Source organism: Trachinotus anak, unplaced genomic scaffold (genome assembly GCF_046630095.1).
Source record: "Trachinotus anak isolate AG129_WGS33_773 ecotype Australia unplaced genomic scaffold, CSIRO_AGI_Tana_v1 ptg000012l, whole genome shotgun sequence".
Classification (NCBI taxonomy): Eukaryota; Metazoa; Chordata; class Actinopteri; order Carangiformes; family Carangidae; genus Trachinotus; species Trachinotus anak.
Genome location: NW_027273863.1, coordinates 23,235,014 through 23,251,547, shown reverse-complemented (window position 1 = coordinate 23,251,547; position 16,534 = coordinate 23,235,014). Strand labels below are relative to the sequence as shown.

Here is a 16,534-nt window from a genome sequence, read left to right as displayed (position 1 = left end):
TCCACGTCACCAAACTTTTCTTTATTTGGCATGAGACTGGGGTTTAGCAGACCGTAATTGTAAAAATACATTATTCATATACACCTCTAGTAAAAAACACTATTGAAAACATATCTAAAAATATACAGTGAAATATAACAGCAGAATAAAAACAATTTGCAGGGGTAGGAGGAGGGGTGTAGGGGGTATTTTACAAGGTAACCGAGGAATGCTAACACATAACAGTCATAGTTTCCTCTGCCCTCAGTCCTCTGGTGGAGCCCAGACATTTGGTACCAATATGTCGCGCACTTCAGAAGAGACAGTTCATGCACTTCACAGCCTTGCTGCCGTAGTCTACGCACTCAGGTCCGATGCACTGGCAGCAGGCGTTGTGAAACCAGCGGTACTTGGATCCTCCCATTGCCTCACAGTAAAGTTTACACTGACGAATAGACACGCAGTCGTCAAAGTAGACCACTGTGCACATGTTTTCTAAAAAAAAAAACAAAACAAAAAAAAAAGAAAACAGGCAAAGCAGAAGACGTGAGTCACAAATCCAGTAAATGTGGTTTATGAAAACAAGCAGCGTTTTAAAGTAATTACCTTTAACCCTCAATGTTCCTGCTTTTTACTGCAGGGATGAAATGAATTTGCTGCAGCTAAGTATGACCATATGTTTTGGTGAGCTTAATGAGTTAACTGCTCAGCTCTGCGGGAACGCTCCTATTATGAGCATGTCTTTATAGCAAATAGGCCTGGTTGAGAGAGCGAGAGAGCAAGAGAGCGAGAGAGCGAGAGAGAGAGAGAGAGAGAGAGAGAGAGAGAGAGCCAAAACAGCCGCAAATGAAAATAAAAAAATGGCAGCAGAACAAAACCTTCAACCCAGTTACAATTCCCTAAAGTGGAGACCTTCTGGCAGCACTGTCGCCCTGAAACCATGAAAATCTGACCCAACCCAAACTGCTCTCATTTGAAGACTCTGTAGTCTGCTTCAGCTCTGGGTCAGGCCTGATCGTATTACCTCATTGATGCAAGTGAAAAATCTGACTGGGCCCGAAAAGGACCAGAAAACTATGCAATGACAAGAAATGTGAGAAAAGCATGAATTTTCTCATCTGGTGTTATTCATGTGTAACTCATTCAAAAACTTTATTAGTCATGTGGATTTGACGCAAGCAATGACACAAAGGCTCAAAACCAATATTAAGCAGCATATAATCAAATCGGTCTTTAATGTTCATTTTATAAAATGTCATAAAATGTTAAAATCAAAATTACCAAGATTTCCCAGGAGACATCTTCAAGTTACTTTTTTAAAATGCTATTATTATTTTTTTTTTTTTTTTTTTTGAGTACTTCATTTTTTACCATGATCTGACATTTTATTAACAAAAGAATAAAATTTAAAAAATGAAGCAGTAAGAAAAATAATTGTCCGTTGCAGCCCGACAACATTTCCCTGTGAAATATTGTAATAGATGTACAAGGTTAGGTTATTATCTATCTATCTATCTATCTATCTATCTATCTATCTATCTATCTATCTATCACTCCTGCTGCTGATCTGATATGAGGATAGACACAATTTGTAGACCCATGAGAACCTCTATTTTAATCTGAAAAACTGAGTCTCCACTTTCCTGTGCAATTTATGGATCAATATTAATACGATGAGCTCATGAGAAGTGGGAACAAATGCATTTTTGTGAGCTGAAATAACCCTCCGGGAGTTTGGCGTTACCTTGAGTGTCGTAGCTGGTGTGGATGCTGTTGCCGGGCACGGACACGTTCTGGTGCTGGCTGTCGAGCGACTCCAGGAAGGACACCAGGTTCTCGTGATGTGAGAGCTCCTCGGCCACGGGGAATGACACGACCATCATGTTGATCGGCGCGTCGCCTTCCGTGAGGGCACGGAACAGCGAGGGGATGGGCCGGTGGAGCTCCTCCACGGTGCTCTTCGACGTGGCCGGGGAGTCGCTGTAGTTCTTGGGGTTACACATCCCTGACACACAGAGATGGAGAGAGACAGTAAAGAGTCACTTCATCCACAGTGTTAGAAATATTTTAGTTTGGGTTTTTGTTGAGCGGTTTTGATTTTCATCTGTTGACTGATATCCACTGCCACCCCAATACAATGGAATAAAATAAAATAGAATTTGCTTTGTGGGGTTCAAAACACTGATAAATTACACTTTAAAATATTAAACAACAAAATGTATTTCCAGAAACAATATCACTTTTACTCTGGTTCAAAGCAGTTACAAGATTTTCCCGAATAAAAAACTGTGATTGCTGTTTATTTCAACACTACTTAATAACAGAAAAAGTAATTTTCAGTGCAGTGAGCTCCACAAAACAAATTCCATTCACCTCCACTGCACTGGGGTCAAGTCTGCAGCCAATATTTGGAAATACTGAGGCTATAAATTCAAATCTCTCCACGGCATTTCAAGTCTGTAACATTATTCAAATGTTCGTGTTCTTTAAAAAATATTATACACAAAGTTTCACATTTTATTTATTCATATTTAATAACATTTTAATTTATTTTGCCTGTAAAAACTTGAGACATTTAGTCTGAAAAATATCAGAATCAGCTTTTAAAACCCAACATGTGTAATATGTGTCTTCCTGTCATTAAACCTCCCAGACATATTACCAACAACACGACCCTGCTGCTCAATGCTAGCTCCAGCCCTGACTTCTTCTTCTGTTGTAATTTAGTGGACTGACCCTTTCCAGGCACATCGGCAAGGCTAGGATAGTTTATTTGCAAATCATAATTTTACTGAAGATAAAGAGGCTTATTTCAAACATTATTTCAGCTCATGAGGGAAGTTCTGCCAAACCACACCACTGTCACAGTATCTTGTCTCCATTAGGGTCTTTTTAACACTTCATTTAATTTCCAAATACAGTAGTAATCACTTGACAAAGTCCCCACAACCTCAGATATGATCTCTCTAACCCTTTAAATGAGTCAAAGTGAATTATAGCTAACGGGTAAATCATTTAATGAGGAACGGAGTCTGACAGAGGAATTGGATTACAAACCAGCGCGGACAGCAGAGCCAGAGCAGCTGTTTCAGATAAAGCGTACACATGGGTCCTCCCTGCGTGTCCTCCCTCCCTCCTCCTCCCTTCCTCTGAAACACAAACTGTCCTCTCCTCCTCCACTGGCTGGGCTGCTCTAACCACTCGCAGATACACACTTCAAAGCGGCCAGCGTTTGGCATAGATAACGTGGAAACTTACTTAAAGTGGTCATAAGGCTAGAGTTGTCAGAGAAAAATGAAAAATGAGAAAAAAAGGAGAAATCTACACATGCTCCAAGCTGCAGGTTGTCTTCAGTATATTGTAAGAGGCCTGTCCAGGAGGAAAAGTCCACGGCCACAACATCTGTGCCGCAGCGGCAGAGTCAGATGCATGAAAGAGCTTTAATAAAGCCTCCTTGTCAGGACGTGGAGCAATATCTGTCTCTCACAGCTGACCCGAGAGCCTGCTGGTTTGCAGGGGCAGGGCCAGAGGGGATGGGTGGTGTGGCTTGGCCCCCCCACAGCTCCCAGCTACCAGAGTCAGAAGGTGACAGTTATTTAGCTTGTTAATATGTGTAGGAGCAGGTCTACAAGTTCAGGACCACAGCGCCAGGATCGGGACCAGAACCTCTGTGTGAAGTGATGGCTCTTGTTGGAAAGTCAATTAAGTGACGACACAGAGACTCAAAACAAGTGTGAAGAGACACAAAATAACCAGAGAGAAGTAAAACAAACAGGAAGAGCTGCATCAGAAACAGACACAAAACCACAGCGACACGCAAAATGACTCCAAAGAGACATAAAGCAACCACAGAGGCACAAGACGACCAAAAGAGGCACAAAATGACTACAAAGACATACACAAATAACACAAAACGACAAAAGACAGAGACAAAATATGAGACACAAAACAAGACATAAAGCAACCACGGCAAAGGACACGCACCAACAGATTTTATGTGTCATTTTACAAGTCGTAAAACTAAAGAGTCGCTGTCGTGGCTTATAAAGAAACATAGATCGAACACATAGACGTGCAAAAGGGCAAAAACAACTAAAGAAATGACGTAAAAAACTACAAAAAAGACACGACGACACACAAACTGACCACCAAGAGATGCAACAAGCACGACTCATGTATTTAGTGAAGACTTTAAAAGAATTTCATAAACGGTATCGAGCGTATTTTGTCCTAATTAATGAGTATGAATTGTGTTTTCACAGTGACGTTTGATCTTTGACCCCAAAAATCTAATCAGGTGATGTAATCAGGTGATCTTCAAACCCGCCCCTGCTGGTTCGAGGTGGGACCCAGATGAGGAGGACTTTAACAGCCAAATGTTTTCCTGTTTCACAAATCCGGTTGTTTTGGATCTCCCGCGGATTTACACCCCCACTGCACCTTGGGAAGAGGCTGGAGGTCAAAGTTCATTTTGGTAGGTTGACCCCACTCCCCCCACTCCCTGGCTCCTTCATCCTTTGATCTCCTGCAAAACCTTGAGGCCGCCTGTACATGTGTGTCAGCATCACGTAGCAGGGGCGATATTCCTTTAATTTCCTGAGCTCTGATGAGCGCCGCTCGTCTCGGCTCTGCTCAGCATCGACCTCCACGCCGTCCCGTCTCAGAGACACGTTCGGTGTCTGGCTTCACTCACCTCACACTCGTCTCGTATCAGAGCAACCAACACTCTGAACAAACCCAAACCTGCCAAGTGCATTAAAGCCACGGCCTCATTTTTCACAGGCTTTTTACAGGGAGGAGGTTTTCAACAACAGGACTGAGACATGACTGAATGTACGGGAAGAGATGAGGGCCAAAATCATTTTGAAAAAAATTAAAGTTACAGCTTGGACAATTATATGGTTCCTTTTGGTTGGTTCATTTCCTATTGTTTATACTATAACTTCTTTCTACTGTATATATACTGGTTCTGTCCATACTACACACAGAATATATATATTTTTGATATGTTTTATATTCATTTTGTATATAATCACAGTTACATCTCTTCAGACTACATCACCTCACTGGTACATTCTTCACTTGCTACCTTCCCCTATTTATAAGCCGTATATAAACATGTAATAAATAGTTTATAACGCACCATAAGGCAGTTGTAAGCAGATTTCAGTGTTTATTAATGTAACTGTCAACAACTACAATTCCTCCTGTGAGGCCATAAGTGGAGGCTGCTGTATAAACAGATGATGATTAACAACACAGTAAAACACAGCTGTATTATACAACATAAAATATGTAATCAAAGGAAAAGTACTCATTATTAACAAATACTGTACATTTATGAACTCTTTAAATGTCCTAACTGCTGTGTACAAACATATTAGTGAAAGATAAACTATTCAATATTCATATACTGCTTATAAATGCAAAATATGGGGGCGAACAAAATGTTACTGTTCATCTTCATGTACATCTTTACACAGTTGACTAATGTTTGTTCTACCTGGTCAGATGCTAAACTGCATTTTCTATTACTGGTTTATGCTGAATATATTAAACGGATGATAACACTAAAGAGGATCCGTCACAGTCACAAACTGCTTAAGTCTAAAAAAATGTATTAATTCTGTATAAATTAATGTAGGAAATTAGTTTTTATGACAACAATTAAACAGGAATACAAGATCTTATTAAAACCAAATGTGGCTGTTTATGCATTTTCTAAATTCAACAAGAGAGCACATGTAGGTACTACTGTTTTTTTTTTTTGTTCTTGTTTTATTTCAGTAGTGTCACCAGGTGCAGGTGAAAACATGCAGCAGCATCAGTTAAATCATGTGATGAGAGAGAGCGATCACTAAAACATCCACTGCACCTACAAATTATAAACTATAAACTGTTTAAAGATTTTTAAAACGCAGCAATGCAGCACAAACCTGATGAATTCAGGTTTCCACAACTCAAATGTAATCTTTGCTGCCCCTGATGTGTTTTACAGGTGTTCAGCTCAGCGGCCGTGCGTCCTGCCGAGCCGCCCGTCTGAACCTGCTCAGTCACTGAACGTCAGCGTGGACGGGGAGCGTGTAAAGTTTTCCAAACACAAGATAACACCGACGAACTCACCGTCAGCTTTAAAAATAACACTGGCTAAGAGACGAGCACTCACCCACGCAGTCGCAGCACTCCTCCCAGAGGTTCCCCAGGCACAGCATGCACTCCTTACAGCAGGAGCAGTTCCCGTCAGACGGACGACACTGGCACAGCTCCTGCAGGACACGAAGGTGCATCAGCAAAACGCAAAGACGCAAAAACAGAAGCAACACCGAACAGATCCTCGACGCCGCAGTGCTGCGGATAATAATGTACGACAGCCTGATAATTAGATTTGTTTCACTTCATCACGATTTGAAGTGTTGATAAAACAGAGTGGAGGCAGGCTGAGGAGCAGATATCAGACCTGATACACGGTTACGTGATACTGTCTCTGTGTATTTTAGCCTATTCAGGTTCTTAACTGGAGTCTGACTGCTTTATGTCTTATAATAATAATAATAATAATAATAATAGCAAAAGCAACCAGTTTTTCCTTTAAATCTTATTTTTCTTTAGATCTTATTTTTCTTTAAATCTATCTTTCTTTTATTTATTTAAACCCATTATGTAGTGAATTACTGAAGGAGCAGTCTCTCACTGGACTCAGAGATGATGAAGGTGATAAAATGAAGAAATGACCATAACACAAGAGAAGAGCTGCATCAACAACACTGTCAACACCAACCACATATATAGAGAGAATATGAAAACCCGCTTTATCTAACCGGGTTTTACAGCTGCAGCGTGAAAAGTCTGAAATCAGAACTGAAACCTGTCATCAGTTCAAAATCATGTTAATAAGCCATTTTCATACAATTAGGAAAAGTCATGAAGTATCAAGGTGATAAAACAATAAGTGTCCCAAACAATAAATCCCATACAGATATATCGCATCTATGGATTTCTAATTTTTAATATTTATTTATTTAATATTCACTCTCGTTCATCTCACAATAAAAGTACACAAAGAATATTTTTCAAAATAAAAGCACCGGGTGCAGTAGTAAAAACACATCAGGCAGCAGGCAGAAGGCAACATGTAGACATACTGTGCAAACAGGAGACGTGCCATTAAAACATCAGCACAGAGAGCAACAGCAGCTTCGCTCCACGTACAGCGACTATTACACACAAGCCGTTACAAGACGGAGCAACCGCACACTGCACATGACCCTGGTGGTATTTCTCCAAGTGTGTTATCGCGTTCACAAAACAGACACTGTGATAACTCCGCTGTGCTTCTATTCATGAACGGAGCAGGTTCTGACACGTTAGAGTCTAAACCGCTCAAGTGTAACTTCTTGAATGGTTTTACACCGAAGCAGAGGCTGAGCTCAGGGCGCCGAATGAACGTGTGGGAGAGGAGTCCGGAGCAGATTTAGGCCCAAAACAAATCTTCAGAAGATGTAAGATGCTTTCAGGTTTGACTGCTGACGATTAAAATGGCATCACATTTTCCTGTTCAGTGCTAGTTTGTGTTCTTACAACTGTTCCTTTTTCACCAGGCCAAGCCTTAAAGGAGTCAAGTGTTGAGCAAGTCTAAAGAAGTTATGTCTCAAATCCTTTATGTTTAAGAATGGAGTCTGCAGCTCTGAGCCACTGAGTCGAGCCACGGCTGGATTTACATCCTGAGGGGCCCTGACCAGTTCTCTAGACCCGAAATGATTTGTTTATTAGTTGATTAGTCCACTGACAGACAATTAATTGACAATTGTGATAATTTATCAATTGTTGATGGCACTTCTGAGCAAATGTTAACTGGTAGCAGCTTCTCAAATATATTGAATATAATATGAATATTTGTCAGTTGTCACATCTTTGGGTTTTTGATTTTTGTTCGGACGACAAAAGCAATGTTAACTTTGGCATCAGGGAATAATGATAGAGATTATTTCATATTTTCTAATAATTTATACACTGAACAATCAACAGATTAGTGAAGAAAATAACTGTCAGACATATTGATATAATGAAAATAATTGCAGCTCTGATGGAACAATGCTGAACTTCGATCAAGGTTTTCTGTGTGTTGATGACTCAACAAATGATTGAATTTAAACTAAAAACATGAGGTCTGTAGGGAGGAGCCATCGTAGTTGATTATACTTCAGTGCTGCAAACTGTGCAAATGTGCAATTTATCAAATTATGGAGATTCACATGATATAAGAGAAGCCTTGGTTTTGGGCCCCTGGGCAGTTTTCCTGCTTTGCCTGGTTGGTAATCCAGTCATGAGTAAAACAACCTGTGACTAAAAATAAGACACGATAAAAAAAAAAAAAAAAAAAAAAAAGTAAAAACAATAGAAGAAATAGAAGAAAGCTAAAAGTTTACATACTGTTACTGACTAGAATTACTGCCTTGCTTCATCGTTTCATGAATTTGTGTTAAACTGTGTCATTATCAGCGTATGGTTTATTGAGTCATGGCCAAAAACGTGTTTTGTGGGGGTCACAGTGAGCTTGACCTTTGACCTTTGACCACCAAAAAACTAATCAGTTCATCCTTGAGTCCAAGTGAACGTTAGTGCCAAATCTGAAGAAATTCCCTGCGGGCGTTCCCGAGATATCGTGTTCATGAAAATGGGACGAATGGAAAACATAAAGCCTCCGGCCCTGGCTGTCGCCGGCACGGAGACATAAAAATGTAGTTTCATTTTAGAGGATTTATGAGAAACATTTGTGATGATAATCTAGTTCACTGGGTTCACTTTGCTCCCTGCACACACACACACACACACGCTTCTCATGTTGCTTTTTATGGAAGGAAGGTAATATTATCACAAGAGCTTCTGCAAACATCCAAGAACACGAACCTCCGCCGATCCCACAACTCTTCCACAAACACGACGAAGAACAGCCTCATTCCTCAGCTTCGGCGCAGCTCGTCCCTGGGGACGGAGACGCAGCGAAGGAAACCAAACCGAAATGTGTAGGTGGGATTGAAAAGTGGGTGAGACTGCCAGAGGAGTTCCTCTCTCCCCTCCTCCCCCCCCGAACAGGGAGCACATTCCTCCAAGTCAAGGTCAGCGCGATGGGGGAGGCGGAGAAGAAAACACCTGGAGAACAGAACACGGCTGCTCCCCCCGCAACAACACACTTTCCCCCTCCTTACCTCCCTTTCTCCCTCGTTTTTTTCCCCCTCTCTGTTCAGCCTCTCTCCTCCCTTCCTTTTATACTCTCTCCCTTTTAAATTTCGTCCCCCCCCCGCTCCTCTATTATATCTTTGCAGAAGTCGTCTCCTACACATAAACAGTCTTCAGCGGTGATAAAAGACTCTCCAATGACTCACCAGTGAGGGATTGCAAAACCACACACAGCTCACTTAATCACCAGCCTCTCAATCCCCAAACCTCTGATCAAGATCTGATCCCATGAGTAATTATGACTCTCAAAGGTGGAATTATAAGAAACTAAACAGCTGCCTGGGGGGAAACATGCAGCTCGCATTTCACAAATCAGGCAAAAATGTACTTTTTCCAAACCATCTCATGGAAACAGAATTTCTTTTATCAGACGTGGAGCTGTTAGCTTAGCCTAGCAGGTGAAAACTGCTCATCTGTTTTAAAAATCCACCAACCAGCGCCTTTATTTTAGCTTGGTTTACCATGGGGGGGGGGGGGGCAGCAACAGCCCGGCTCTGTACAGACTTAAAATATTACCACAGGTTACTAAACAGGCCGACTGGGCACTGGCCCAGGGGCCCATGGTGTCAGGGGGCCCAGAGGACACACAAAAGAAACATAAATTGAGTACAAGACGACACTAAATGACCACAAAGAAAATGTGTGGGTTTTGGTCTTCTGTAGGGAGGGGGGGGGGCTTTAACATGGCTGTGCTCAGGCGTCTGTGGTGTTAAATGTTCAGACTTAGAGTTGGATTTGATTATTCTTCAGTTTAGGAGAGAGTGAGGCCAGCTGTTTCCCTCTGCTGCCACTCTCTATGCTAAGCTAAGCTAAACGCTTCCGTTCATGAGAGTGGCATCGATCTTCTCAGCCACGTCTGCAAGAAATGTCAAGACGATTCTTTTCATTCAAGGAAAAAGCAAGAAGATAAAACTTGTGACCTCTCGTTACGTATTTGTGAACTTCATGGATCTTTGGCTGTTAGCGCTCTAAAGAAGATTCTATATAAATACAACTCAGACTAAATAAATTAAATAAACAAAAACGGTACAAGAGACTAAACTGTAAACCACAGGGTCTCGATCCACAGTCACAGAAACAGATCGTCTGCTGGAGCCTGCAAACAACAACTGCAACTCTGACCATCGCTTAATCATTTATCGACCAAAAATTTTAAATATTCAGCTTCTTCTTCCAGCTTCTCTGATGTGAACGCTTGTGACTTTTCTCACCTGTGACTGTAAACTGAACTTGTTTGAGCTCTTGAACTGCTGCTCGGTCAACAGAAGCAATTTAAAGACGTCACTAATCGACAGACTAACAGCGATAATCTTTAGTTGCAGCCTCACAAACAAGCGTTTCCTCGACGAGATGGACGAGGTTATCGCGACCACCTCCACAGCTCTGATTAGCCTCCTCCTGCTACACAGAGGAAACTGCAATCAGTCAAAACCAGCTGCTCTGGAGAGAAAGTGAACATGTGCCGGGCGACCGCTGCCGCCGCCGCCGCTGTGTGCGTGTGTGTTGTACTTGCTACATAGTAAGGACCAAAAAAAGTATTTTACTAACAGAGTGAGGACATTGTGGGAAAGTGAGGACATTTTGGCCGGTCCTCACTTTTTGAGACACCTTCAAATCACATGTTGAGGGTTAAGACTTGGTTTTAGAGTTATGGTTAGAATTAGGTTTAGGTTAAGGTCAGGGTCAGGGTTGGGCACTCAGTTGTGATGGTTAAGGTTGGGGTAAGGGGCTAGGGAATGCATTATGTCAATGAGTGTCCTCAAAAAGATGGAAGTACAAGTGTGTGTGTGTGTGTTCACTTCTGCTGCCCCACCCTGCTCCACAGCGCGGCCTGGTAATCTCTGCACACTTCACAGGTCCCCAACTGTATGCATCCCTCAACCAACCTCCCCCAGTAGACACACACATACACACACACACCTCCTCCTGACCTTAGCCTCCCCTCCCTCTCCTCCTCCTCCTCCTCCTCTCATGTTCTCCCACCCTCAGGGGTTTTGGGGAATTCAGACAAATGACTTGAGATGGCAGCAGAGCGTAAAGAGCGAGCGTCAGACAGCAGATCCCCACTAATCACGAGCAACATGGAGCTTCGACAGAGGAGCCAGAGGCGGAAAAGTTTCTCCTTCACGGCACACGCACCATCGCTCTCGCCTCTGACAGCTAGCGAGTTGGTGTCGGCGGGGTCGCGGAAGCTACAGAGCTTGTTGTCCTGAGCAATGATCCATCAGGCGAAATAAGCCACCTGGACGTACCGAGGAGGAAAAAAACGTTGTGTTGATAACAGGATGTTTGAATCTTCACAGAAACTGAAGCCAGAAGCTGCAGATGTTGGTTGTTGGCTAGAAATGGGTAAAAAAAAGGCTGAACATATAGAGTGTAATGATTTAATAAGATAGAATTCACTGTGAAAATTCAGTCTGTGAAAAAAGACCAAAGAAAAGTAAAACAAAAGTAGACTTGAAGATTTTTTTTTAAATCTCCCGTGTTCAGGACGTTAATCTGTCTGCAAGAGGAGGTCGACTGCAAAGGCTGAGATGAAAAGAAATCACTGACCATTTGATAATTCAATTATCTATAAGAAAAGTAAAAATAATAATAAAAACAAACATGTGCTGCTTGTAGCTTTTCAAATGTCAGCATTTCTGTTTCTTAATCATCGCGGCAGGAAAATTTATCAATTAGTTAATTGTAAAAATACTTGACTGATGAATCAATAATTAAATGAACCATTAGTTGCAGCTCCAGGCTTTTGGACGTCGCAACAGATCCAATGCAAATCCAGATGCATTATGGTCCAAATCACATGAAGGAAAAATATCAGCTTTTACCCTTAAAGCCACAGATACAACTACTCTCCTGTAACTTCTCTAACTCTTCTGTTGCATTTCTAACGTTGACGCCTGAATTTATTCCTCGTCCTGTCGTAACACATTCAGCGGCTGCTGCACGGCGACGTTCTCTTGAAATATAAAAGGTCAGACAGCAACAAGGCCGCATTACCAACTGCAGAAAGCGGGCGACTGTCCAGGGGTCCAAAAACTCTTTTAGGGCCCCAAATGCCCCAGATTCACTGCACCCCAGTTGTTTGTTAGTAAGGAGGCCCTGCAGTATTAGCTCACTGTGTGGCACTGTCTTGAGGAGGGGCTCAAACATCACATTCCTACATGAAGTGGCGTTTAACCAAATCATCACAACGGAGGCCAACAGCTACGTTCGCCCAGGGGCCCCTTCACGGGTTAACCACGGACAGGAATTACTCATGCCCACAAAACCAAGGCTACCTTAATTTGGTTCAAATTAGGGTTTACATGTTCTTGTTTCCAACTTAATCATTTATAAAATCAGAAAATAGCAAACAATGCTCATCACAGTTTCCCAGAGTTCAAAGTGACGTCTTCAAAAAGTTTGTTGTGTCAAACTGACAGTCTTCAAACTAAATATGTCAAATTCACAATTCTATAAAAAAAAAAAAAAGAAAAGCAGCAGCTCCTCACGTTCCAGAGGCTGGAACCAGTGAACGTTTGATCATTTTAAATCATTTATTGATTATCAGTATCGCTGCAGATCAATCGACGAATTGTTCCTACATCTGCTTTACTTCAAATGTGTTCCATCTATAGACGTCATCTCTCAGTCCCGAGCAAAGATCTGCATTCAGAGCTCCGCTTCCTGCGTGACGCCAACACGTCAACCTCACCTTCCTACAAAACAGTGACCGAGGTCAGACAACAGCCAGAGGTCAAATACAGCGCGCGCACGCACACACACACACACACACACACACACACACACACACACACACACACACACACACAGGGAGGACAGAGGACAAGCAGCAGCTCAGATTTAACTCGACAGGCCGACACCGTTTTTTTTTTTTTCCAACTTCTCCTTTAAAACAACAAGACTGATGCCAGAGTGTGTGTTAACCAGGGGGCACCACCCCTCACCCCATCGCCCACTGGGCTCCAGACGGGAGGGAAAATGTGACACAGAGGAAGTGATGTTAGACAGACAAAAAAAAAAAAAAAAAAGTCAGAGCAGTCGAAATGAAAATAAATCAAAGAGTAACTCTGAAGCGAAGCAGCCACAGTCTGACAGGTAGAGAACAGAGCAGGTGTCTGTGAGGCGGGACTCGCTCCCTCCTTCCAGACGTTTCTCTGGCTTATCGAAGGAATGTATCTGCATTCTTCACAACAGATTCCATCTTTGTTCTCGGGTCCAAATATCCATCGTGTCCTCGACTCGGGGCAAGATCTTAGCTCGACTCTGGCTACCGCTGAATATTTGTTTTCATGTGAAGTATTTGTACGAAACTTGCAGAGACGCTTACGGAAGGAAGAACGTTGCATTTTTCAGTCGGTCCTGCCAAGTTTCATGCAGATATAAGAGGCAAAAGACTTCAGCTGCAGACGACATTTCATCCGTGCTCTTCTCCGGTCTGTGTTTACACAAAAACAGCTGGAACACTGAAGGATGGAAAGCCTGAACTTGGATGTGTTCACACAGAGATTTGCAGCTTTAATCTGCAGGGAAGAACATCACACTCAGGGACTGTGTCCAGCTCTCAGCAGAGAGATTATCTGTCTGCAAACACAAAGTGGCCTGAGCAAGGTGAGGCTTGTTTCACAGCAGCAGAATAAAAAAATCACAGTGAACACAGGATTTTAAAAGGTGCAGACCACATTTTTATGTAGTTTAACCACCGACTGACACAATTTAAGGTGTGAAAAATCGAATCTGATGGTGCAGTGGGCTCGATTTCAGAGCAGAAAGGTACAAACAAAGCTAGTTAAGCTGGGTTTGGGTTGTTCACGGTGCAACTGTTGTGTAAATTCAGCCTCCAGCGCTCTCAGAGGACAGCGTGAAAGCCCCTCACCTGTATGAGGCACTTGCTGACGTCGCTCGCGCAGAGGGCCTTGTTGCAGCCGGAGGTCAGAGACAGTCCTGACAGGAGGAAGAGGAAAGCAGCAGTGGTGGCGGCGGCGGTGGGAAGGATCAGCTGACCAGGCCTCATCCTGACGGCTCACCAGCACGACACTGGAAACACCTACATCAACACAAGAGCACAGGACCCAGACCTCACAAATAAACAAACCTTCATCACTGAAATTCCACAAGAGGAAAAGTTCAGAGCTGCAAACAGACAATGGGACAGAACAGGAGGTGCGTGATGACAGTGAAACACACAGCAGGGAGGAGATGGACACAGCTTCACTGCTCCAACATGTTGCTTTACAGAACCAGCCAGATCACATGTGGTGTCAGTGTGACACCTGAAACCACAGCTCTCACACCTGGGCCGCGACATCACATCAGAATAGGTGGAAATGTGAAGAGAAACCTTCTGACATGCAGACAGCAGATTTCTAAAAAGGGCCTGCGTCACGTTTCATTCAAAGCCAACTCTCACACACATCTGGCAACATCAGCTTTCTTCACCTAGTGCTTTTTCCTCCCCCCAGCGGCGCTTGAGCACTGTCTGGTGTGAAATCTGGTGAATCCACCTCTGATCTCCTGATCTCCGCGTCCGAGCCCAGCAGCCGCGGCACGTCGCTGCGTCCCGCATGAGGCAGTGGAAACATGTGAGGGACATTAGCTCCCGCAGTCATGGACGCGTTTCTTCACCTCCTCTTCTTTACTTTGCTTTTTTTTTTTTTTTTTTAAGGGGGGGGGGGCTAAGCTCAAACTTTGTTTCACTCGAGCGCAGCCAAAACAAGATCGAGTGCAAAAATAAAAAATAAAAAACCAAAGACGGAGGAGATAGACGGAGTCCGACACTTACCTCAGCGCTGTTAACAAGTTCACGACTTCTGTTTCCTGAAGGGGCCGAGGCTGTTCTCCCTTTGAGCCGCTCCAGGATGGTGCTGCGCCGCCGCTCGAGTGTCCACTGTGTCCAGAGGGCGTCAGTCTCTCCGCAGCACAAAGCGACAGGCAGTCGGGCGCCTTAAAGGCACACACTCCATTTTCTGCCCAGCGCCTGTGGAGGAAAACACCGGGCCTCAGGTCGCTCACACTCCGGCTCAGTGTCCTCAGAGGGGCGGGCATGAATGCTCCGCCGCCTTATCAAACAGGAGATATTAGCAAGGGGGGGTTAAATTCACAGCCTCTGCCAGTGGAGACCTGTGCGTAAAAGCCTGGTGCGTAAAACTCTCCCTTGAGTCAACGCTCCCGCTATTGGTGGCCAACTCCTGCGAGATCTGTAGGGCTCCCTTTGCACAAGCGGGCCCACCCCCTCACTCCATTAAACACCCTCCTTTGTCTGGGGTCTTATCAGCGGACTTGTGGCTGCGCTCATTAGGGCGATTCGGAAGCTGTGAGGCTGCGCAGACGTCCCGCTGAGACGCGCCCCCCCCCGCGCTCATTTAGTAGCACAAGAAAACGCTCTGATGGGTCGTTTACCTCCACAGGTGTTTACATGTGTTTTCATAAGACAGCATCAAAGCCACAACATCAGTCAGGCCCCGGCTTCCAGCCCGCAGGGGGGGGGGGGGGGGGGGGGGGGCACGCCTTCAATCGAGGCGGGAACATTTCAATTTCCATCAGATTCAGGACTGATCGGGATTGGTTTCAACAAAGAGGGCAAAGGTCACATGACTTAAACATGGGGTCCACACATCAGAAGTTAGACTGAGGCTTAATTCTTATATTCAAAGAGAAGTTGGTGCTCGTGGATGAGTTTACTCAGCTTAAGACTCTTACTGTGTTTTCTGAGGTGATCAGAAGATTGAGTGACTTTGCAGGAAGAGAAAAAGCTGTGTATCATTCTCCTCCTGAAAATACAGTTATCAGCTTATTGGGAACACTTAGTTTAAACTAATGCAGTTTAATACAATACATCTCAAACTCATGAATTGTTTATTGTATAAACGGGGTAAAAAAAAAAAAAGTTATGTTGAAGCAAACATAAGTAATTTTACTGGAAGGTGAAAGGTCAATCTCCCTGTGTTTTGTTTCAGCCAAAAGACCAAGAGCAAGAAAAAATAAATAATTAATATTCATCAAACTGTTCTGGGTGCTGAAAATGTTCCAATACATATAGTTAATAACAGCACGATGCAAAAGCTGCCATGTTTAGATTCTTATCCATTACACATAATGAACAGGAGGCTGATGAGTCGTGAATTCAGTCTGCAGCAGGACAATGAGCCCAAACATGGAGCCAGAGTCATAAAGAGCTCTCTCCAGACACAGGAAGAACCTGCAAGAGTCCTGCAGCAGATGTTACACGGAGCTCTGATCTCGACGTCATGGAGTCAGTCTGGGATCACATGAAGATACAGAGACAGAATAAATCACCACACAGAGGAACTGTGGC

The 16,534-nt window shown here is 43.5% G+C and overlaps 1 protein-coding gene across 2 annotated transcripts; it reads right to left on the bottom strand.

The window, feature by feature from the left end:
* twsg1a (twisted gastrulation BMP signaling modulator 1a) lies at positions 1-15,431 on the bottom strand. 2 transcript variants are annotated; one of them, XM_071490793.1, is made up of 5 exons: positions 15,002-15,431; positions 14,096-14,266; positions 6,146-6,245; positions 1,724-1,984; positions 1-474 (listed from the first exon to the last, which is right to left on the bottom strand). In XM_071490793.1, the coding sequence occupies exons 2-5, from the start codon at positions 14,231-14,233 to the stop codon at positions 293-295; spliced, it is 681 nt and encodes a 226-aa protein (XP_071346894.1). In that variant the 5' UTR covers positions 14,234-14,266; positions 15,002-15,431; the 3' UTR covers positions 1-292. The 2 variants fall into 2 exon arrangements, with proteins under 2 accessions (XP_071346894.1, XP_071346895.1); XM_071490794.1 differs by lacking the exon at positions 15,002-15,431 and adding an exon at positions 14,659-14,792 and having other exon boundaries at positions 145-474.
* Positions 15,432-16,534: the final 1,103 nt, after the last annotated feature.